The sequence below is a fragment of the Channa argus genome, chromosome 11 (assembly GCF_033026475.1).
Source record: "Channa argus isolate prfri chromosome 11, Channa argus male v1.0, whole genome shotgun sequence".
NCBI lineage: Eukaryota > Metazoa > Chordata > Actinopteri > Anabantiformes > Channidae > Channa > Channa argus.
In genome coordinates this window covers 17,510,777-17,529,887 of record NC_090207.1, presented here as the reverse complement: position 1 = coordinate 17,529,887, position 19,111 = coordinate 17,510,777, and the positions used below count along the sequence as shown (strand labels likewise).

General features: G+C 39.2%; 2 protein-coding genes across 3 annotated transcripts; one reads left to right on the top strand and one right to left on the bottom strand.

Moving 5' to 3' along the window:
* Window positions 1–699: 699 nt before the first annotated feature.
* On the bottom strand, window positions 700–4,318 carry ela3l (elastase 3 like). The gene is made up of 8 exons (XM_067522516.1): window positions 4,158–4,318; window positions 3,838–3,926; window positions 3,531–3,628; window positions 3,051–3,179; window positions 2,510–2,646; window positions 1,993–2,138; window positions 1,545–1,697; window positions 700–754 (listed from the first exon to the last, which is right to left on the bottom strand). The coding sequence occupies exons 1-8, from the start codon at window positions 4,195–4,197 to the stop codon at window positions 737–739; spliced, it is 810 nt and encodes a 269-aa protein (XP_067378617.1). The 5' UTR covers window positions 4,198–4,318; the 3' UTR covers window positions 700–736.
* A 3,474-nt stretch (window positions 4,319–7,792) lies between these two features.
* On the top strand, window positions 7,793–16,179 carry bco2l (beta-carotene 15, 15-dioxygenase 2, like). Of its 2 annotated transcripts, XM_067521518.1 has the most exons (13): window positions 7,808–7,941; window positions 8,934–9,064; window positions 10,270–10,450; window positions 10,629–10,840; window positions 11,299–11,414; window positions 11,505–11,607; window positions 11,710–11,850; window positions 13,302–13,462; window positions 13,854–14,024; window positions 14,446–14,583; window positions 15,278–15,460; window positions 15,643–15,753; window positions 16,040–16,179. In XM_067521518.1, exons 4-13 carry the CDS (start codon window positions 10,651–10,653, stop codon window positions 16,154–16,156), a joined length of 1,431 nt encoding a protein of 476 aa, XP_067377619.1. In that variant the 5' UTR covers window positions 7,808–7,941; window positions 8,934–9,064; window positions 10,270–10,450; window positions 10,629–10,650; the 3' UTR covers window positions 16,157–16,179. The 2 variants fall into 2 exon arrangements, with proteins under 2 accessions (XP_067377618.1, XP_067377619.1); XM_067521517.1 differs by lacking the exon at window positions 8,934–9,064 and having other exon boundaries at window positions 7,793–7,941.
* Window positions 16,180–19,111: the final 2,932 nt, after the last annotated feature.

Here is a 19,111-nt window from a genome sequence, read left to right as displayed (position 1 = left end):
ACATGAACTTCAATATAGTCTGAGAGACTCATGGCCAAACATTGAGACTCCGTGTGTCTTCCTGCTTCTTCTTCTGTTGTGTTTTAATACTTTATCCACATATATATATATATAAATGCCTTAATGCATGTAGTCAGATACACACACACTGTCATTATAATTTGGTCTTGCAGGATGGGCCACTGCCTCTCAATGACGCCACTCACATCTCTATTACCCAGTCAAAACACATCATTGTGTCTGCATGGTTTTAATAAAGCCCCCCTGTTGACTACAGACACAAACCAGGTCAGTTAAAGCAGGGACATTATCTTCATATTTTACATGTGACAGAGTCATTTTTGTTGCCATATGCACCATTTGCTCTAGTCATTCAATATGCAACTTGGTGATATTTGTCTGAATGACCTGCTTGTTTTATCTGGGCTATTTTTTGAAGCACAAACACTGGTCGTTCTGCAAACAGTGAACTGCTTCAGAAAGCTGTCAAAACCAATTCCCTATCATGTGTGCATGAGGACACCTGCTGGACATTTGTTGATAAGTTTTTATATTAAACTAATATCCAAGGACAGTTATTGTAATGTGGCTAAATGAGGCCAAGGTTTCATTTACTGTTGAACCGATTGTGGGTTGATCAGAGGTGATGTGTTTTCTGTAGTATGGTGGTGAAGCACACAACACACACAAGAAAACAAGTGCTGGGCCTTTTGTTTTTATTGTTGCATCATCTTCTTTAGTTGTTCATCATTACCTGAAAAGACAAACATTTAGTTATTAACAAAACAAAGGAACAGTGTTAAGTTTCAACTACTTATGGTTCCCAAAGTTTCCAAAATTAGAATGTGAGGCAGAGCCTTTAGCTATCAAGCCCCGTCTCCTGTGGAACCAACTCCCAATCGAGATTCGGGAAGCAGACACCCTCTCCTCTATTTAAGACTAGACTTAAAACCTTCCTTTTTGATAAAGCTTATAGTTAAAGCTGCTCAGTCAACCTGAACAAGATCTTAGTTATGATGCTACAGGTTTAGACTGTTGGGGGACTCCCCCAAGTGCAATGAGCTCCCCTCCTTACTTTTCTCTCTATACACTTGTATGCCACCACTACATGACTTTAAATTTGTTTCTCTCTCTACCATAGTTGTGCTGTCCCTCTCTGCCTCCTTCTCTCTGTCCCTTTCTGCAGGTGTTCCCACCTTTGGAGCTGTGTGTTTTCCAGCGTGCAGCTACAGGTCCTACCAACCTTCCCAATGTTTTGCTGTTGCTTCTTGTTGTTCTTTTCTTTCCTCTCTCCAATTTCCACTCACCCCAACCAGTCAAGGCAGATGGCTGCCCACCCTGTCCCTGGTTCTGCTGAAGGTTTCTTCCGTTAAAGGGAGTTTTTCCTCTCCACTGTTACCAAGGGTTTGCTCAAGGGGGATTTATTGGGTGTCCTCTATGTACTTGTATAGTCTTGACTTTATTATGTAAGGTGCCTTGAGATGACGTTGTTGTGAATTGGCACTATATAAATAAAGTTGAATTGAATTAAATGTCTCATTTACCTGGTTGATCCAGTCGTTGAAAGCAGAAACACGGGTGAAGACAGTGGGTTTCTTCTTATAGTTGCAGCGAAGGCTGGAGACAAAGCTGGTAATGCCATGGACCTCCCAGATGCCTTGATCGTTCTTACAGTTCAGAGGGCCGCCTGAGTCACCCTTGAAAAAAGAAAAAAGGAAGAGCGCTTTTGTTTTTCCATTTTTTCGAAGCTATTGGTAGAGCTGCAAAGTGTATGGGAATAAACTTGTCCCATTTGACTTCTCTCTACTTTCATCTGACTGACATCTGTTCAAGGTGGATTTGTTGGTTTTCCTGGTCCTTACTATGTTAGGTGCGTTGAGATGACTTTTCTTGTAAATCAATGCTAAATGATTAAATTTGAACTGAATTGAATTACTGAAAATCACTTTTTCTTTACTCGTGCACACAACTACATTTAATGTTCAAGCTTACATTGCATCCAGCCGTTACTCCATTCCCATCCGCACACACCATGGTGGTCCTAGCTGCAATGCCCCACCAGTCGGGCTGGGAGCAGGTGGCATGGTCAACCACAAGCATCAAAGCCTGCTGCAGTTTATCAGCTCTGGGGCTTATGGCTACAACACACAGGCAGAGTCTATTACCATCATCATACACATACACTAGTTGTCTGTCAAATTTGCTATAAAGCATTTCTTCAAGCAGCACATTTACAGTCCGACCTAATTTTCAATTTAGAAGTAATCCTGCCCCCAAAAGATTTTCAGCTAAAATCTCATGTATGTAATTTTCATCCCAACTTTGGGAGTTTCCCTGGGTAACCCTGATCAAACACATTCACACACATCTGGCTATAAATCCAAACATCATGCGTGAACACCAGTTAAATGCCCTGAGGAAACCGCAACATGAAGACATGTTAGAAAGGCTAAGCAGAAAAATATCTACAGTGACACATAAACACAGCCCTCCACCAATAGGGTCTTACTGTACACTTTGCCCCATCCAGTGATGTAGCAGGGGTACGCGCTGAAGAGCACAGTGCCAGCAGGAGGGATACATGCCAACTGCACATGGTCGCTCAGTGTCACTGACTCTGAGAGCTTGATCAGGGCAATGTCATTACTGTAAGAGATAGAGAACTTAGAAGGAGACTGGGAGAGGTGGTTTTACTAACAGGGACTAGTATCTGCAGAGTAGTTTAGCATTCTTTCTGTGCTATGATGTCTTCATATAATAATTAATAGGCTCAACAGCTAGTCTTATCTATAAGTTTCCATTGTGGGGAAAAATCAGCAGTTAATGTGCTTAAAGTGTTCCACTGTTATTGATTGTTTCACACTTTTTATTTGCTGTAGAGGAATTTGAGTATAATGAAGATGGAGAATTTGTGTCAAAGGCTTGAGCTGGGCTGTAGTGGATAAATGAAATTTGTCACCCTGACACAGTACGGATGAGATAAGGATCTACTGTGTGTTATAGCAAAAATCTCATCTTGTACTTCAACTGTATAGTGGTGCTCATCCTACCCAAAGCCCACAAAGAGGGGGTCCCATTTCTCATGGACAATAATCTTCTCAGATGGGATGAGCTTGGAACCAGCCTCATTTTTTGCCAGGTTGTATTTGCCGACCTCCACTCTGCTGGAGAGGTTAGAGCTGTGGGAGAAAACTGACCATTCAGGTCAAATCACAAAGATGATCTGGTGAACAGTTTAATGATTTGATGATTTTAAACTGATGATTAGCAAAACAAGGAATTGAACTGGGCAATGATTCAGGTGCCCCTGAGTGTATAAGGGTTTTAAACTTTAGGACTTCTTGAGTTTCCCAGTCCTTATAGCTAATTATGTTACGTGAGGATTAGGAACTAGATAATGGGACTGTGTGGTGTGGAATATAGTAAATATGATACAGTCCAGAGAGCTGTGTGAATGTGTTTAGACTAGTGCACTAGTTTTGTTGTTGCATGTGTATGTTAATGTTTATGTTTTTTTTTGATGTCCATACAAGATGCATTGTGCAGCAGTCATGACCCAGTTGGCAGCAATCAGAGATCCCCCACAAGTGTGCCTCCATCCTCTGTCGTCTTCATACTGCAGAGAAACCTGAAAAACAGACAACATAAAGGATACACTAAGAAGGACCTTGTGGCTTTTAGATGGATGATACCATTTGCTAATTTGATTTAGAAGCAACCATTTCATTGTATAATTTTCAGTAGAGGCTGGATCTTGCATGATGTTATAAACCCCTGGGCCCAGAAGGTTTGCCAGCAAAAATAAAATTATTGACAGATGTGTAAACATTAACATACCTGCCAAGGCCAGCTGTGAGGCTTGGCGTTTATTCCATTGACCACACGGGAAGGAAAAGGCTCAATGGGTGGTTTACCACATCCAAGGGCTAAAGGTGAGGGACATAAGAGAGGAAGACAATGACAATATCAAATCCCTTTTGATTCTTACATCAAGGACAAACTGCATCATTTCTACTTTATATGAAGAATTGCAGGGTACTAATACCATAGGTAGCACTATGCACACACACACACACACACAAACATACACACTTACACAAAGTTCCTTACACTCATAAACAATTAGACACAGAATTAGAGATGCCAGATGTTCTTACCGCTAGCAATAAAAACTGAGACCAGCACAATGGGGATCATGTTGATTGATGTTTCTGCTGAGGGACAGCAGGACACACACTCTGTTTTAAACTTTTCAGCACAAGCAACACCCGTTCTTAATACAACAGCATCCACTATTATTGGTTTGTCACGTCCTCCAGAGGATGAAGATGGCCCAATGGCAGTGAGGGTTGGTGCAGTTGGTGGCTAACAAATCACAGGTGCTTTTTCTAGGACATTTCCCATGATGTTCATCTAGAGTTACCATTAACATACAAAGGACTTGTTTGTTCAGAGATTTCAGATGTATTAACACAGGCACAGTGCATGTTTGTAAATGCATGTATTTATCACATAACCCCCACATCATGCGGTCTGCATTTTTACTTACCTCTTTCTCTTTTCCATGACACAGTCTCTTCCCTGAAACCTGGAATTAAACGTTTACATAACAACATGGGAAGCCAACATCTGGATTACTGGCACTGATCTGCTTTGACTGAAATGTAAAATAAAAATCAACCTAAGAAGCATTACTATGATAAATAACCATGACAATATGAAACAGATGGTGTCATTGGTACTGAAAATATCTCTGGCTACATCACTAGTGGGTTTCACATCTTACAACTCACATGTTTCTGCTGTGACTGCTGCAGGTGCAGGAATGTGAGATATGTTATATTAAATTATATTATATAATCATGTAACATATTCAAACTTTCTTAGTATTTGTTCATGCAGTGTACAGGTATTTGCTGTTGTACATTGAAATGTACTGCTCACAACTCTGACCCAGTGTATTATGAGATTGTTATAATGACCTGAATGAACAGAGCTTGAATTAGTTATGAGACATGAATGAGAACACAGACACAACTCCTGAGGCATGAATGTGTCAGAGTGTGCAGACCAGAGGTGACTCAGCATGCAAATGATAAAAATCTGTCAGAGGCTGGTTGGGTAATGGTACATGGCACAATGGAAGTTCCAGTAAGCAGGTGGAGTCAATAGAGTAGATGGTGGGGAAAACTGTATCTGTATTCTGTATCATAATAGAAATTATCTTCAAAGTGTAACGGATGACAGAAGCTGACATGGGATAAGATCGAGTCAGTATACTGTGCTGTGCTGTGTGGTCTGTAACACATTTAAACAAACATTTTGGAGCAGGACAAAGATACAAACTGTTTCAGCATGTGAGGGGAAAATCATTTGATTAAGTCAGCCAGTATAGACAGGAGTTTCCCAGTTCACCACTAGATGGGACAATTTATCTGTTCAGACACTAAAATTCTTTTACCAAAAAAGGTTGAGCAAATCTCTAATGCTGAAAATAATAGTAAGAGACCTGTATACACCAGAGAATAGCTAACAACAAATAACAGCTGTTTTTTATTTCAAAGTCTGTTTAGCTTTAACGATATGTGGTTTAAATTCTGCTTGAAAGGAACAGCCAGACATACTTTGACTGTGTGTGTGTGTATGTCTGTGTCTATGTGTGTGTGTTCATATGCGCACGCATCCTTATTGTGCATGTGTCAGCTTCTGTACAGCTGTGATATGCAATTAATTAAAAGCTAATTAAAATTACTCTTCAAATCAGTATAACATTGTTAAATGTATTACAGGCCAGTGTCCAGAATAAATGCCTCCTGTCCCCATTTTCTGATTAAACCTCCTGTATTCATTAATTTGATAGTGTCCAGATGACAAAAGATAATGAAGTGAGGTGTGCTCAGAATTGATATAACTACATTAGACAGAAAATAAACATAGAAAGTAGATGAAGTAAACAAACAGGTTTTGTAGCTAACAAATTTAACCTCAAAGCCTTTATGTTGCGCTCCGAACCTTGGATCTCCCAAGTATGCACCTTACCACTGGAATATGTTTATTGGAAGTTAGATGTGGTCTGCCATGTTCTAAGATGAGGCTTACTAAATTCCAGGATGAGCAAAACAGCTGAAAGCCCAGCCACCTCCTCCTCCCCCTTCCCCCCCAGGGGTTTGTAACAGGTACAATTCAGGCTGTTTTTCCTATCAGAACAGCAGCTGAACTCTGAGTGACACTCTGTGTGAGGTTTTGGTTGGTTTATATCACTTTGGGGCAGTAAACACTGTACTGGCTGTTGCCGTTCTCAATGTGGGGGAAAAGAGAAAGATTAAGCAATAATGTATAAATATTATTGTACCAGGCCTGTGCTATTGGCTGCAGTCAGCTTTGTGGTTTTGAACTCATTTTCTCTATTTGTGTTAACCATTACCACCATTGGTATGCTGTGGGTGGGATCTTTATGTTTGTAGCCACAGTCCAATGTTTAGCCCATTTTGAACCCACTAACATTCATATTGTTAAGCTTGTTGCCTTTAAATAAATATATAAATATGTTTCCAGTGGCTGCCTTATTTGCCACAGGCAGTGTGTTTTGAGCTGGAGGGCTGAAGTAAATCCAAACATCAGCTGTCTGCTGGTGATTTGCTTTTATCATTATCCTTCATGCTCATGTTAACAGAAGCCTTTCCCTGCCTTCACTTTTTGATTGTGGGTGCACATGTTGGCTTCATTTTGATGTTTTTGTTTACTGTGGTTTAAAATTATTGCTTCTCAAAAGTTTTGGCTTGTCATCCCTTAGGAACTCCCTCATTGGCAACTACTGATTCAATTATGTCTCATAAGCACAACATGACACGACTGGTCTTCCTGCAAGTCTTGTATGTACTTGCCAGGTTTTAATTTCTTTCATGATAAGTGGGAAACAGTAGCAGGGGAGTAGTGACCCTGGTTGCAGGTCCATACAGTGCTATTGTATGTTACTGTAAGAACCACTTATTGCTAGTTTGTACTTTTACACTGGTACACATTGCAATAGTTAACAGCCACACAGAGTTATTTCATAGGATTTCGTAGTTACACACACACTGTACAAAAGTTCTGCAGTTTGATTTTGGAACTACCGCAACTATTTTCTTTTTTTTTGTCCTTTCGGCTTATCCCTTGAGTTCAGGGTCGCCACAGCGGATGATCTTCCACATGTTGAACTACCGCAACTATTTATATTCATATTCATGTTTTTCCTTAATGCCGGTTACTTGGGGACTTGGTAAAGTATGCATTAGAACCTAAAAACAATCTTTATCAGAACTGCAGCACTGAAAACACTGACAGAAAAATAAATAAATATACATTACCTTCAATTATCCATACACAAACTTCAGCAGCACTTAAATCTGTTGGAAACTGTATTTGGCTGCAGTGTGACATATGCAAACTGCAAAGCGTTAAGAAATAACTAGATTAAATCAGTTAAAACAGTCAGTGTGGACTTTATGCAATATATAATCTAAAAGTCATTTGCAAAGATGTGATTGCATACATGTACAATATAGCAACAAAGATTAGCACAACTACCACAACTGACAAAAATAACATAATCCTATGAGACATAATAAAAGTTTCTCCCAGAATCAATATTTCTAAAATATACAAAATGTATTGTTTATTTCTTTGTTTAGCTAATCAAACAGATCTGCGCTAATGTCTTATGTCACAGTGTGTATTGACACATTCTTCAGGAAGAAAAAGCCACTGTGCTTCTTGTCACTTTTATGATCAGTTTATTGATATTGTCAACAATGTGCTTTAGTACGTTGTATTGCTTCCTTAAAATGGCATGGGTTCAAACGTTATCCTCAGGGCTTGTATAAGTCCTCTGCTTTTCTCTGATCGTATCTGCAGAACAACAGGCCATGTCGAAGACCACAGAGCCTCAGCCACACAGCGGTGAGTAGACAACACGATAAGACGTGTAGTAATTTGATGTGCAGACAGGGAACTTAAAACATTTGTTAAAGGTTTATACTTGCAGATTCTTATTTTAAAAGTTTGTGTTTGAAATGAAATGTCAGAAGTAACAGTATTGGTTATAGGCTTTGAAGGTGAGATCCCTTTTGCTACTTAATTACATAAAAGCAAAAATACCATGTGTTACCACCAAGTGCTTTAAGTTAAATAAGCTGCTGACCTTTCTCTAGAGCTGCGTCTACATATAAACTATACCCAAACAGGCTAGAAAACAGTTCTTTGTTATTAGTGATTCTCAGAAAAGAGCTTAGCTGAACCAACATATCACTAACAATAAAGATTGTAGCAGGCCTCATACAGAGCAGCTAACTGTGAGAGGCAGCAAAGCTAAGGATAACGTAATCTAACTAGACTCAGCTAAACGACTAGGGTCAATCACCACCACGGTGCCGACCAACACATACACCACAAATGACATAACAAAAACAACTAACAGAACCAGAACAGATAAACACACATAGAATAGCAAATTACACACAATTACACACACATTCTAAACTTTAAACACAGAGAACTATTTACACGTCTCTACCCATAGTGCCCCGGGGTGCACTATGCCTGTAAGCTTGTTTGGCGTTACAATACATTGTTGTGTATGTTCCTTTTTCATGCAGGGACTATTCAAGAGAATCTAGTGTTTAATATAAAACTGCAGTGAACATATACACACAAATATGCACAAAACAATTGGCACAAAAACACGCATTCTGACAATGTGGTTTTTTTGGCTTTTGTTGTAGTCACGAGGGCATTTTGTTGCATTTCACAATCCAAACTGCAAATACAGAAAGCACATGGCAATTTCTATTGTTCCTGCTCCAAGGTCGTCTATTGAATTAGAGCTGGTGACAGAATATGCACAATATCTCATTAACTTTAGCTTTTAGTCATTCTCGACTATTAACCAACAGAAGAAAACTGTCTGACAGCAACAGAATGTGCAGGACATCACACCTGACATTTCCTTGTGTACTGACATATCATTGGTGCCATGAGGACAACAGTTTGTTATAGCAACAGCTATTACAAACAAACTAGCACTGTAAGTATGATCATCCAAAAGTGTAGATGCAAAAACATGCAATACCTGAAGCTATTATCCACAACAGTTCTGGGCTTGTCAGTGTCGCTGGTTTGTCTTCAAGGGATTTGATTAGCAATGATGCAGTAGAAAACTACATGAAATTCCCTCATAAAAATAACAGCACATATTCAGGCATATTTTGAAATGCTGCCATAATCACAATCAAGACTCACAAAGTCAATCTTGTAAGACATTGTTAAAGCCTACAGTGGGTATCTGTCTATTGCACTTTTATTGTCTGTTGTACTGGTGTCATGGGAAAAACTAAATTCTGGCTCTGATGACTGGTTGTAATAATGATTCACCTATTCAGAAAATCTCTGATGTTGTAGCCTAAGCTCAGCATGGGGCTCAACACTGAACTACAATGATTTACTCTGATAATCACATAACTCTCATAGATATTTTGCAATCACCATTATGTGGTAAGATATGAGGTAATGGAGGGGTATTGGTTATTAGATAACGGCTAGAGCAGTAAATAGTGCAGGTGTCATTTAACATTCATGACCCTTGGCAGCCGCGAGTTTACACATACAGGACCTTTTACAGTTCTCAATATCTTCTACCATAGAACAGATCATTTGTAAAAAAGAAATGTCATTTTTACGGTTTCATTGTTATAATATCTTATAATAACTGCTGCAGAGATGAGGAATGATCAAGGTGTATGTTCACAGTGTGAAAGTCTGAAACAGAAAATTAGACAACAGTAATTTAGTGTATAAATATAAACATGATAAAGAGAAGTGCTAATACTAGGTCAAAATTTGTGTCTGTAGGATCTTACATCACTTCCCCATTTACACACGTTCAAAGTTCCAGAGTTGTAAATAATGAATAACAGCACCACACCCAATGTGTATACATCTGACCTGTGCGTGTGGGGGTGTGTGTCCATGAGAGAGAGAGAGAGAGAGAGAGAGAGAGAGAGAGAGAGAGAGAGAGAGAGAGAGAGAGAGAGAGAGTAAAGAAAAAAGAGATGGTGGGGAAGTTGTGGGATTGTGGGGCCAAGAGTTCAGCTGCTGCTTAGAAAACTTTTTATCTTAATAGTCAGTATACTTACTATATACTTATATGTATAGTCAAAAATGTGCTGTCCATGACCCTCGCCCCCTCTTGTCTCCTCTCCTCCTCTTATCTCCTCTCCTCTCTTCTCCCAGTATCCAGCACTCTGCAATGTTCACAGGCCAGTGGACTGGAGAGTCTGGCACCTCTGGTGAGTACTGTGGAGGAGACCCCTGATCCCATCTCCACCACTACCATCAAGGGAACTATTCCAACCTGGATCAATGGAAGCCTTCTTAGAAATGGTCCTGGGAAGTTTGAATTTGGAACAGACAGGTATGTAACAAAAACTAAGGCTAAACGTTTTACTGATTTTTGTTGGCAAGATCATTCTTCTTTTCCAGTGTGCAACAAAGTTCCCCACACGTTGAGTATTCTTCAGTGTCTCCATTCTATTATACTGCTCACGTCAATCTCTCTTTTGTCTTGTTGTTTTGTTTTCTCTCTCTCTTAGGTACACCCACTGGTTTGATGGGATGGCCTTGATGCACCGGTTCCACATCTGTGATGGCAGAGTCACATACAGCAGCCGCTTCTTGCGAAGTAATTCATATGTCCTCAACTCAGAGAAGAATCGCATTGTGGTGTCAGAGTTCGGGACATTAGCAACACCTGATCCATGCAAAAACATCTTTGCACGCTTCTTTTCATGGTTTCAGAATCCTAGTGAGTTTTTAAATTTTTTACACATTATATATTTCCTTGTGTTCTACATATCAGTGTTGCATAATGTAGCTGCAGCAGCCAGAGGCATTATTAAACCATTCAGTTTATTTGTGCATACGATGTACAGCAGGTAACAAGGCAACAAGGCATTACCAGAGGCAAAGTTTAAATCAAACAAATAGAAAAAAGTATATATATAGATGTTTTCTTTAATGGTGATGTCCCTGACCAAATGTGTTGTATTGTGTACTCCTGATGTCAAAAGGAACACAAGACAACATTTGTGTGTGCGTGTTTGTGTTCTTGTCTGTATAATAGGAAAGATCAATCTGAAGCATGACAAATATCTTGATCTTGAATACTAAAGGAGAAGGAAACTGTTTTTAAAAGTGTTAGTACGACTTTTACTGTAGTGCTATATTTAATGTTCCTGACATCTGTACTGTATGTGTGAACAGAAGCTACAGATAACGCCAGTGTGAACTTTGTCAAGTACAAGGGAGACTATTATGTGAGCACAGAAACCAACTACATGAGAAGAGTTGATCCACAAACTCTGGAGACAAAGGAAAAGGTGAGTTAGTACACGAAATATTAACATTTCTTTTCAAAACGGATGTTGGTAACAGTCACATAGTAAAGATGATGATCCTTCCCATTTAAGGTGGATTGGAGTGAATACATTGCTGTGAATTCAGCTACTGCTCACCCACATTATGACAGGGAGGGGGCCACATACAACATGGGCAACTCCTATGGCAAAAGCGGTAACTCTACTTTGCTCCAAGCTTTCAAAATGTCGACCTAACTATGCATCTGTATTTTTGTAATTATCCTCACGTGCTACTTCATTTGCGCCGCCTCCTCAGGTTTCTTCTACAACATCATTCGTGTTCCTCCACCTGAGGCGAAGGCATCGACAGAGGATTCAGCAGACTTGACTGGAGCCAAAGTGATCTGCTCCATCCGTGCAGCTGAATCCAGGAAACCTTCCTATTATCACAGCTTTGGTGAGATACACACCGGAGCATAACAAATAGGCAATACCTGCTTTAAGTGGTCTGCAAGCTGGATGTATACTCAAGTAGAATTAATGAATTCCAGGAGCACTTTAGGTTTTTCACCTGCCCTGACAGGGTGAATCTACTTTACTTTATTTTGCTCTATTAATTTCTAATTTGAATTCTAGTACCACCCCGTTTCCCTTTGTCACTCATACTTCCATCTTTATGTACAGAGCTCACTATCTGTCTATAACTCTGTCTCTGTCTGTCCTACACTCTGCATCTCTCATACAAATATTAAAGAGTACACAGTCAATGTTTCAATCTAGTTTCTTCCTGTTTGGATGTGTGATTGTTTGTAAATCAGTTGTAATTGCTTTTGTTTATAATTCAGCGGAGCAATGAGTGTTTATAGCAAATGGTTAAAAATTTAGGTCTGTGGAAGGGTCTCAAAGAATTCACACAACTGGGAGTCAAAAATCAGCTGTATCAGAAGCTTAGCGTTTAATGTGGAGGTTGGGGTGGGAATAGGGGAGCGGCATGAGGGTACAAAATAAAATAGATGCTGATAAATTTGTCATAGTTGTGCACCAGCATGTTTCCCATGTTGGATTGAAGTTTACTAGTCAGCGGCTAATCAAGCCCGAGATGAACAGCCCGTCAATACAGAAGCGTTACAATGATGTCAGTCAGCTAATACAAGCTTGACTTCATCATTTTGCATGCCCTAACGCATTGTTGCTTCATATGGTTTCTGTACTGCCCCAGTTCCCTGATTACATCTCTGTCTCTATTTCCAGCAAACCGCACTTGCTCTGCCAGACTGGCTGGCACCAACAAATCTCACAAGTAACAGTGGTTATGTTCACCTCCGTTTTATTTCTTTGTGCAGGACAACAACATTTTGTCATAAGTTTTTTCCCCCACAAGTGCAAGAATAGGCCGGTTCTTAGGCATGGAAGTATGACTTTAAAAACTAAAGCTTAAATGCAGAAGAAAAGTTGGTGTGAGCTCCTGCAAAAGGCCGATGAGGGTGTCACATGTCATCATTAAAGTTTTCCTTTCTGGCTAACATGGCAGAGAGAATCTAGATTAAATGGCCCCACCAGTTTGATCTAACACTGAAATCATGTTGATAGCTTGCATGTTCTTCCAGAAATTTATGACTCATTTTGTTTATGTTTGTGAATTAATGAGACATGTCAGCAGGACATTTTACAAAGCTGATATGCACGATTAATTATTTCATATAACTCGTACACAGAATCAGCATTGCAATAATGAGTTACATTCTATCCGTAACCATGGTGTCCCACCACAAGACAGCGCATTTATAATATACAGGGTTCATTTGAATATGATTTACGGTAAAATATGATAAAATTACTGTACATTAAATATCAGTGAGTCCTGTGTTTATGCATACATTTAATCATATATATGCCCTATCTCTCCAGTCATGTCAGAGAACTACATTGTGTTCATTGAGCAGCCAATCAAGCTGGACCTACTGAAGTTTATGCTCTACAGAGTCCAAGGAAAGAGCTTTAATAAAATCATGTCCTGGGAGCCTCAGTACGAAACCATCTTCCACCTGGTCGACAGGCACACTGGCAAGGTGGGTAGTTTACCCACTCAGGTAGTTTCCTGCTCGGCTTTAAACTTACTTCATACTCAAAAGTTGGAAAAACACTTAGCTGCTGAAAAGTGAAAACACAAAACGAAAGCTGCAAGCTAATCTCTTCACGCATGATGAAGCTTTTCCTTATTTATTCTCATACATTGTTACTCTCAATTTTCTCATCTCATTAAACGGCATACCCACTAAGCATGCAGAATCCAACTTTTAAAATGTGAAGGTACAGCACAGTAACACCAATACCGAGGAAAGAATTTGTCTTCAAATGGCAAAACACACAGCAGCTTCTTCTTGTTTATTCAAAACACGTTTATAACCCTTCATTATTTTGTTATTAAGTCCCAGTCGGTGAATGTGACTCTCTCATCAGGTGAGTGAAGTTAGCTACCGTGCAGCACCCATGTTCACGCTACATCAGATCAATGCTTTTGAGGACAATGGGTTCTTGGTTATGGACATGTGTTGCGGGGATGATGGCAAGGTAATCGGAGACTTCACACTCGAGAACCTTCGCAGAGAAGCAGGGGAGGATATGGACAAAGTAAATACACACCCACACACACATACACACAAACACAAAATCAAATATACCTGGCTTTTGAATAATTGTGTTACCATTACTCCCCTCAGAGCAAATTTAGGTTTGTCCTGAACATTACCAACCATCCATCCCTCTTTCTAGCTGTCCATTTACTTACAAAACAAAAAAAAACATCAATCCAAAAGGTTTCTGTAAGATGGGCCATCGTAACTCACCAAGGTTTTCTCTGTCTCTTTAGGGCAGAGATATTTGCGTTATATATAACGTGTCTTGTTATTTTATTTCTTTAATCAAAGCACACTTAATCATAAAAAAATAAATAAACCTGTTTCCATAAGATTTAACCACACTGGAAAAAATGCATTTTATGACAGAATTATTATTATTTTTTTATTCATGTCTGTCTGATTTCTTTGGGCAGTTTTACAACTCATTGTGCAGAAACCTCCCAAGGAGATACGTCCTACCTCTGACAGTGGATGACAAAACTCCTCTTCATCAGAACCTTGTCACTCTGAATAACTATAAAGCCACAGCAAAGAAGACGAAATCGGGAGAGGTAGGATGAACCTGACTAAGTGGGGTCATTATGTTACTGTGTTAAAGTAATACGTTTAACTGTTCATCACACTTTATCTGGTTTTACTGGAATCAAGTAAAGAATGAGGTATATAATCATCAGAAATTCAGCCAATTCACTCCCACACACTCTTTACAATTATCCAGCGTGATGAGACACTGAAGGTACTTTCTGCAACATAGTAATTTACTTAGAGCAGATAAAAACTATATAAAACTGAGAGTCCACCATGCGGCTGAATTGCCATTTAAGAGCTTATTTCTTATGGCAGAATGGAGCTGAAACACTGAAAGAAAAGGTGATGTTTTGGTTGCCATGACTACCTGAGTGACACTGTCCTCATTCTTGGCTCTTACTGAGAGAGGTATTATGTACATGTAAAAGCTGAAAACAGCTGAGAAAGTGCTTTCGGCTACTGCAGTCACTGGAAACAAGCAGGGCAACATATGGTTTGGTGTTGAAAATGCATATATAGTTCACTTAAAACAAGTTTTAAATGAAAGTCCTGGAGCTTGTATACAGTACAAGTATAATTTAGTATTGATTCAAGCCTTCACAGTTTTACAGTGTACTGTAAATATGGTATATTGTTGTGCATTAACTGGGTCTATTTTGATGCTAAACGTAAAAGTCACACTGAGTTATATCTTGACTTTCTCCCGTGACCTTACAGGTTTACATGACCCATGAGGAGCTTTACGATGATGAGCTGCTGCAATATGGCGGCCTTGAGTTCCCTCAGATCAACTATGACCAGTCCAATGGCAGACCTTACCGCTACTTCTACTCCTGTGGCTTTGGACACGTTTTTGGTGACTCTCTGCTCAAGATGGATGTCCATACCAAGGAGCTTAAGGTTTTCTATCAATCAAACACTACTCAAAGAGATGTCGGTTTTATCTGGGCTGAGTATTATCACATCAAGGTTATTCTTACTGTGTCTGTTTCATTGAGAGCGAGCAGTAGCTTGGGAGTGGGTTTTAACATGAAACAGCTTAGAATAAAGGCAATGTTACTTTCCTAATCTTTCCTGTCTAGGTGTGGCGTTATCCAGGGTGGTACCCGTCTGAGCCTGTCTTTGTTGCTTCACCTAAAGCTATAGAGGAAGATGATGGCGTGGTCTTGTCAGTCGTCATTACGCCCAGAGAGGTAAGTTAACAACTGTAGGGAAAAAAAATCTACAAGAGCAGCAGCAGACATAGCAGTATTTATTTTGGCATATCTGTTTGCTTTCACACTCCACTGTGATTTATAAATAAATCATATACATAACTGCAGACTTTGTACTTTCTGTGCAACCTGACTGTACATATATTTCAATATGCACACTGAAGACAAATGGTTTAGTACTTTTCCTGTCATTATTCTGTGAAGGGTGTTCTGTGACCTTTATCTTTACATAACATAACATATATAATCTCTTTTCTGTTTCCAGGAAAAAAGTACTTTCCTGCTCGTTCTTGATGCCAAGTCCTTCACTGAGCTGGGCAGAGCAGAGGTCCCCGTCAATATCCCATGTGGGACACACGGTGTGTTTAACAAGATGGGCTAGATGTTCTACTCTTTGCAAGTCAATTGCAAATTGCTAAAATTGATCCAGCAACCAGGTACCTTAACCACAGAATAGAATAGAATATATCTGTGTATGAAACTGGCAGTAAAAGTCCTCAACTGTAAAATAAAAAAGGAATAGGATCCACAATAAAATTCCAGACTAACACTAGTTATTTCTGCCTACTTGATAGGAAAAGGTGCACGTCCTCACTGTGTTCTGCCTTTACAAAGACAACAAGCTTTTGGAGACTAACAAGAAAAAAAGCAACATGGCATTAGCACACTAATAAAGTTTGTCCTCTATGTCCTTATGTGCTCTTGTAAGATTTTGAAATTGCATTTAGACAATGGCCACAGTAAATGCTGCCTACTTGGAAGACCTAATATTTTATCTGGAAAACATTTGAAAGAATATGAAAATCAATACATACATTAAAATAAAATCCATTTCTCTTTTTTCTCTTTAAACCTAAAGTGTTTTGCCTTGTCATGCCACTGGAAAGGCTATACTCCCAGTGAGGACAGAACAGCACTTAGGATACATAAAAACGCACCCAAGGAAATTCAATTTCTGTCAAAGTAATGTGATAGAAATGGACAGTGTCTGAAATGCCTGGAAAACAAATGGATCTAGCTCATCGATAGCCTCCAGAGAGTCTAGCAAAGGTCACAATAGAAATTTAGAGCTTTTTATGCGCTCAAAACAACCCAAAACAAAGTTGAGATTCAACACCTACATGTGCTGTAGGACCCTGTCTTTGAATAAGAGCAGTTTGTCGTTTTGTTGTTTTAAACTGACCTGAACAGAACAGAAAAAAGTAAAACACACAGGCCCATCCAGAATGTGAAGGAGCCTACAGCCTACAGCTGCCACTCCCCCATCTCCACAACAGCCTTTGCTAATAATTTTTTCATTGACTGTTTTCCCCTTCACATTGATTTGACTGAATTGATTTGACTCCTGATACTGACACTGAGTGAAAGCTGAGATGCTTCAAATACACTTGACCCATATATCTTTGCCTGTTTAAATATGTTCAAAATTGACTTTTAGTAAAGTGTCAGAGTTAAAGTTTTTTAGAAAGTTTGCAACTGCAAGTCCCAGCCTTCAATAATTCATGACTGCACAGTGCACTGAATTGAATAAAAGAGGAAGAAATATAGTCCAAGACATGTAATACTGGAAATTGACAACACATGTTTTAGTCACATTTTTTTGTGCAAATTGGGTTGTGTCTCCTAATAAATGTGCTGTACCGGTCTCCAAAGACACACATAAACAAGCTCATTGCTCCTAATCTAATCAGTCCGGCTCAATCTCTGTGTCTGTGTTCACATGTATGTTCAGGTTCATTGGTACTTTCTCCAATGGGCATGGCCAGACAGCTGCGAGAAATACAGCGTCCTTTGCCCTCACTTAAAGCTCAAGTTAAATTTTGTGAAAAGCAGTGAGATAAAGCAAACCCTTATCAATGTTACCAACACCCTTTTAATTTAAAGTATCATTGAATAACACAATAAGCATGTGGATCAATGGTTCATTCAAGATGCTTTTCCAGATAGTTAAACTGTAATACTTAATGTGTTGATTTGCCTTGGCTGAGTTTGAACAATGATCAAACATCATTAAACATCAAATTCAGTAGAAATTGCAGGCACAAATGCAGACATTGGTTCAAACTGTAACTGTCATATTCTTGCAAATGGAACATTTATGGACAGGTTTTCTGTGCTGCTTCTAAGGTGACTTTCTCGACCCAAGAGAGAAAGCAGGAACTCACTCAAACTCCCCTGTTGTCTCTCAGGAGAACAAATTATCACACTATCTAAACTTCAGTATCTTAACTCTATCTGTATTAATATTTCATATTCCAGGAATTCATAATGATTTAATCTATATTCACCATATTCAATGCACTTCTCAGGGGCAGCGACTAGTTTCCACTAGCAAGGGGAACAGTTTTTTACAGTCTATCTAGATTTGTCATTCTCTATCTTCACGATGTTGGGCCATTTTGTGAGAGCATGCTTATCTGATGTGCAGAATAGGTGTAACTCTGTGCATGCAAGTACTTTCTCCTTTGGAAATTAAGAACATATTTTTTATTATACAAAGATGCTAGCATGCACATGTGCCTGTTTTGCTTTGGGCTCTCTAATTGTACAAATGAAAACAAAGTCCAGATGCTTCATGAAATTAGAATGGAGCAATTAAATACCCACAAAGGGGGTGAATAGTGCTGTCAACAAGGATAAACTCCCACCACGAACCTGACAGGCTGGTTCAAGAAAAGAAAATGTAAAAAGAGAATTTCTTCATATGAATGGAGAAACTGTGATGCTTGAATAAGAAATTACAATGCAGATTTGGCTGTTTTATTCACAGCGTTTGCAATTGCTTCTTTTTTTATTTCTTGCCTTTTTCTTCTTCTTCCTGAGCAACCTGCTCCACCATTTGTACATTTTTACTGTTTTTCAGTGAGACATTATTAGGATAGGTCCAATCCTTCTTTGGGTTTCTCTAAAATAAAACAGTATTGGTCTGCTGGGGGAAAATACTTTGAAATGCAAAATGTTGCAATTCTGTGTTGAAATGTGCACAGCTTGAAACAGTTACAGGCTAAGATGTCTTGGTAACTGCTTCACTGATGCAGGACAGATTCACACTTGTAATAAAGTGCACCACCCTATTTGCCCTTCAAATGCTCAACAGTCACCTAGACCTGGTCTGGACTCTTTAACATTTTTAAATGTGTAATCTTCATCCTACAAATACCATAGATCGATAGATAGATTGTAAATTTTCATGTAGGAAGCACTGACCATAAGCCACACAATTCAGCTGTAACAGATCTGATATGGTATGGTGTGTGTGTTATCATCCGGCTGGATGTCATGTTAAAGGATACATTTATTTCATCAACTGTCATCTTCTAAATTATAATATCCACAA

Coding starts and splice junctions, on each gene's coding strand:
- ela3l (XM_067522516.1), bottom strand. CDS start 4,197: ATGATCCCCATTGTGCTGGTCTCAGTTTTTATTGCTAGCG. Junction 2,647..3,050: donor CCCCTCTTTGTGGGCTTTGG/GTAGGATGAGCA, acceptor TATCTCTTACAG/TAATGACATTGCCCTGATCA. Junction 1,698..1,992: donor GAGTAACGGCTGGATGCAAT/GTAAGCTTGAAC, acceptor TCTTTTTTCAAG/GGTGACTCAGGCGGCCCTCT.
- bco2l (XM_067521517.1), top strand. CDS start 7,908: ATGTCGAAGACCACAGAGCCTCAGCCACACAGCG. Junction 14,584..15,277: donor AGAAGACGAAATCGGGAGAG/GTAGGATGAACC, acceptor GTGACCTTACAG/GTTTACATGACCCATGAGGA. Junction 15,461..15,642: donor TCCATACCAAGGAGCTTAAG/GTTTTCTATCAA, acceptor TTTCCTGTCTAG/GTGTGGCGTTATCCAGGGTG.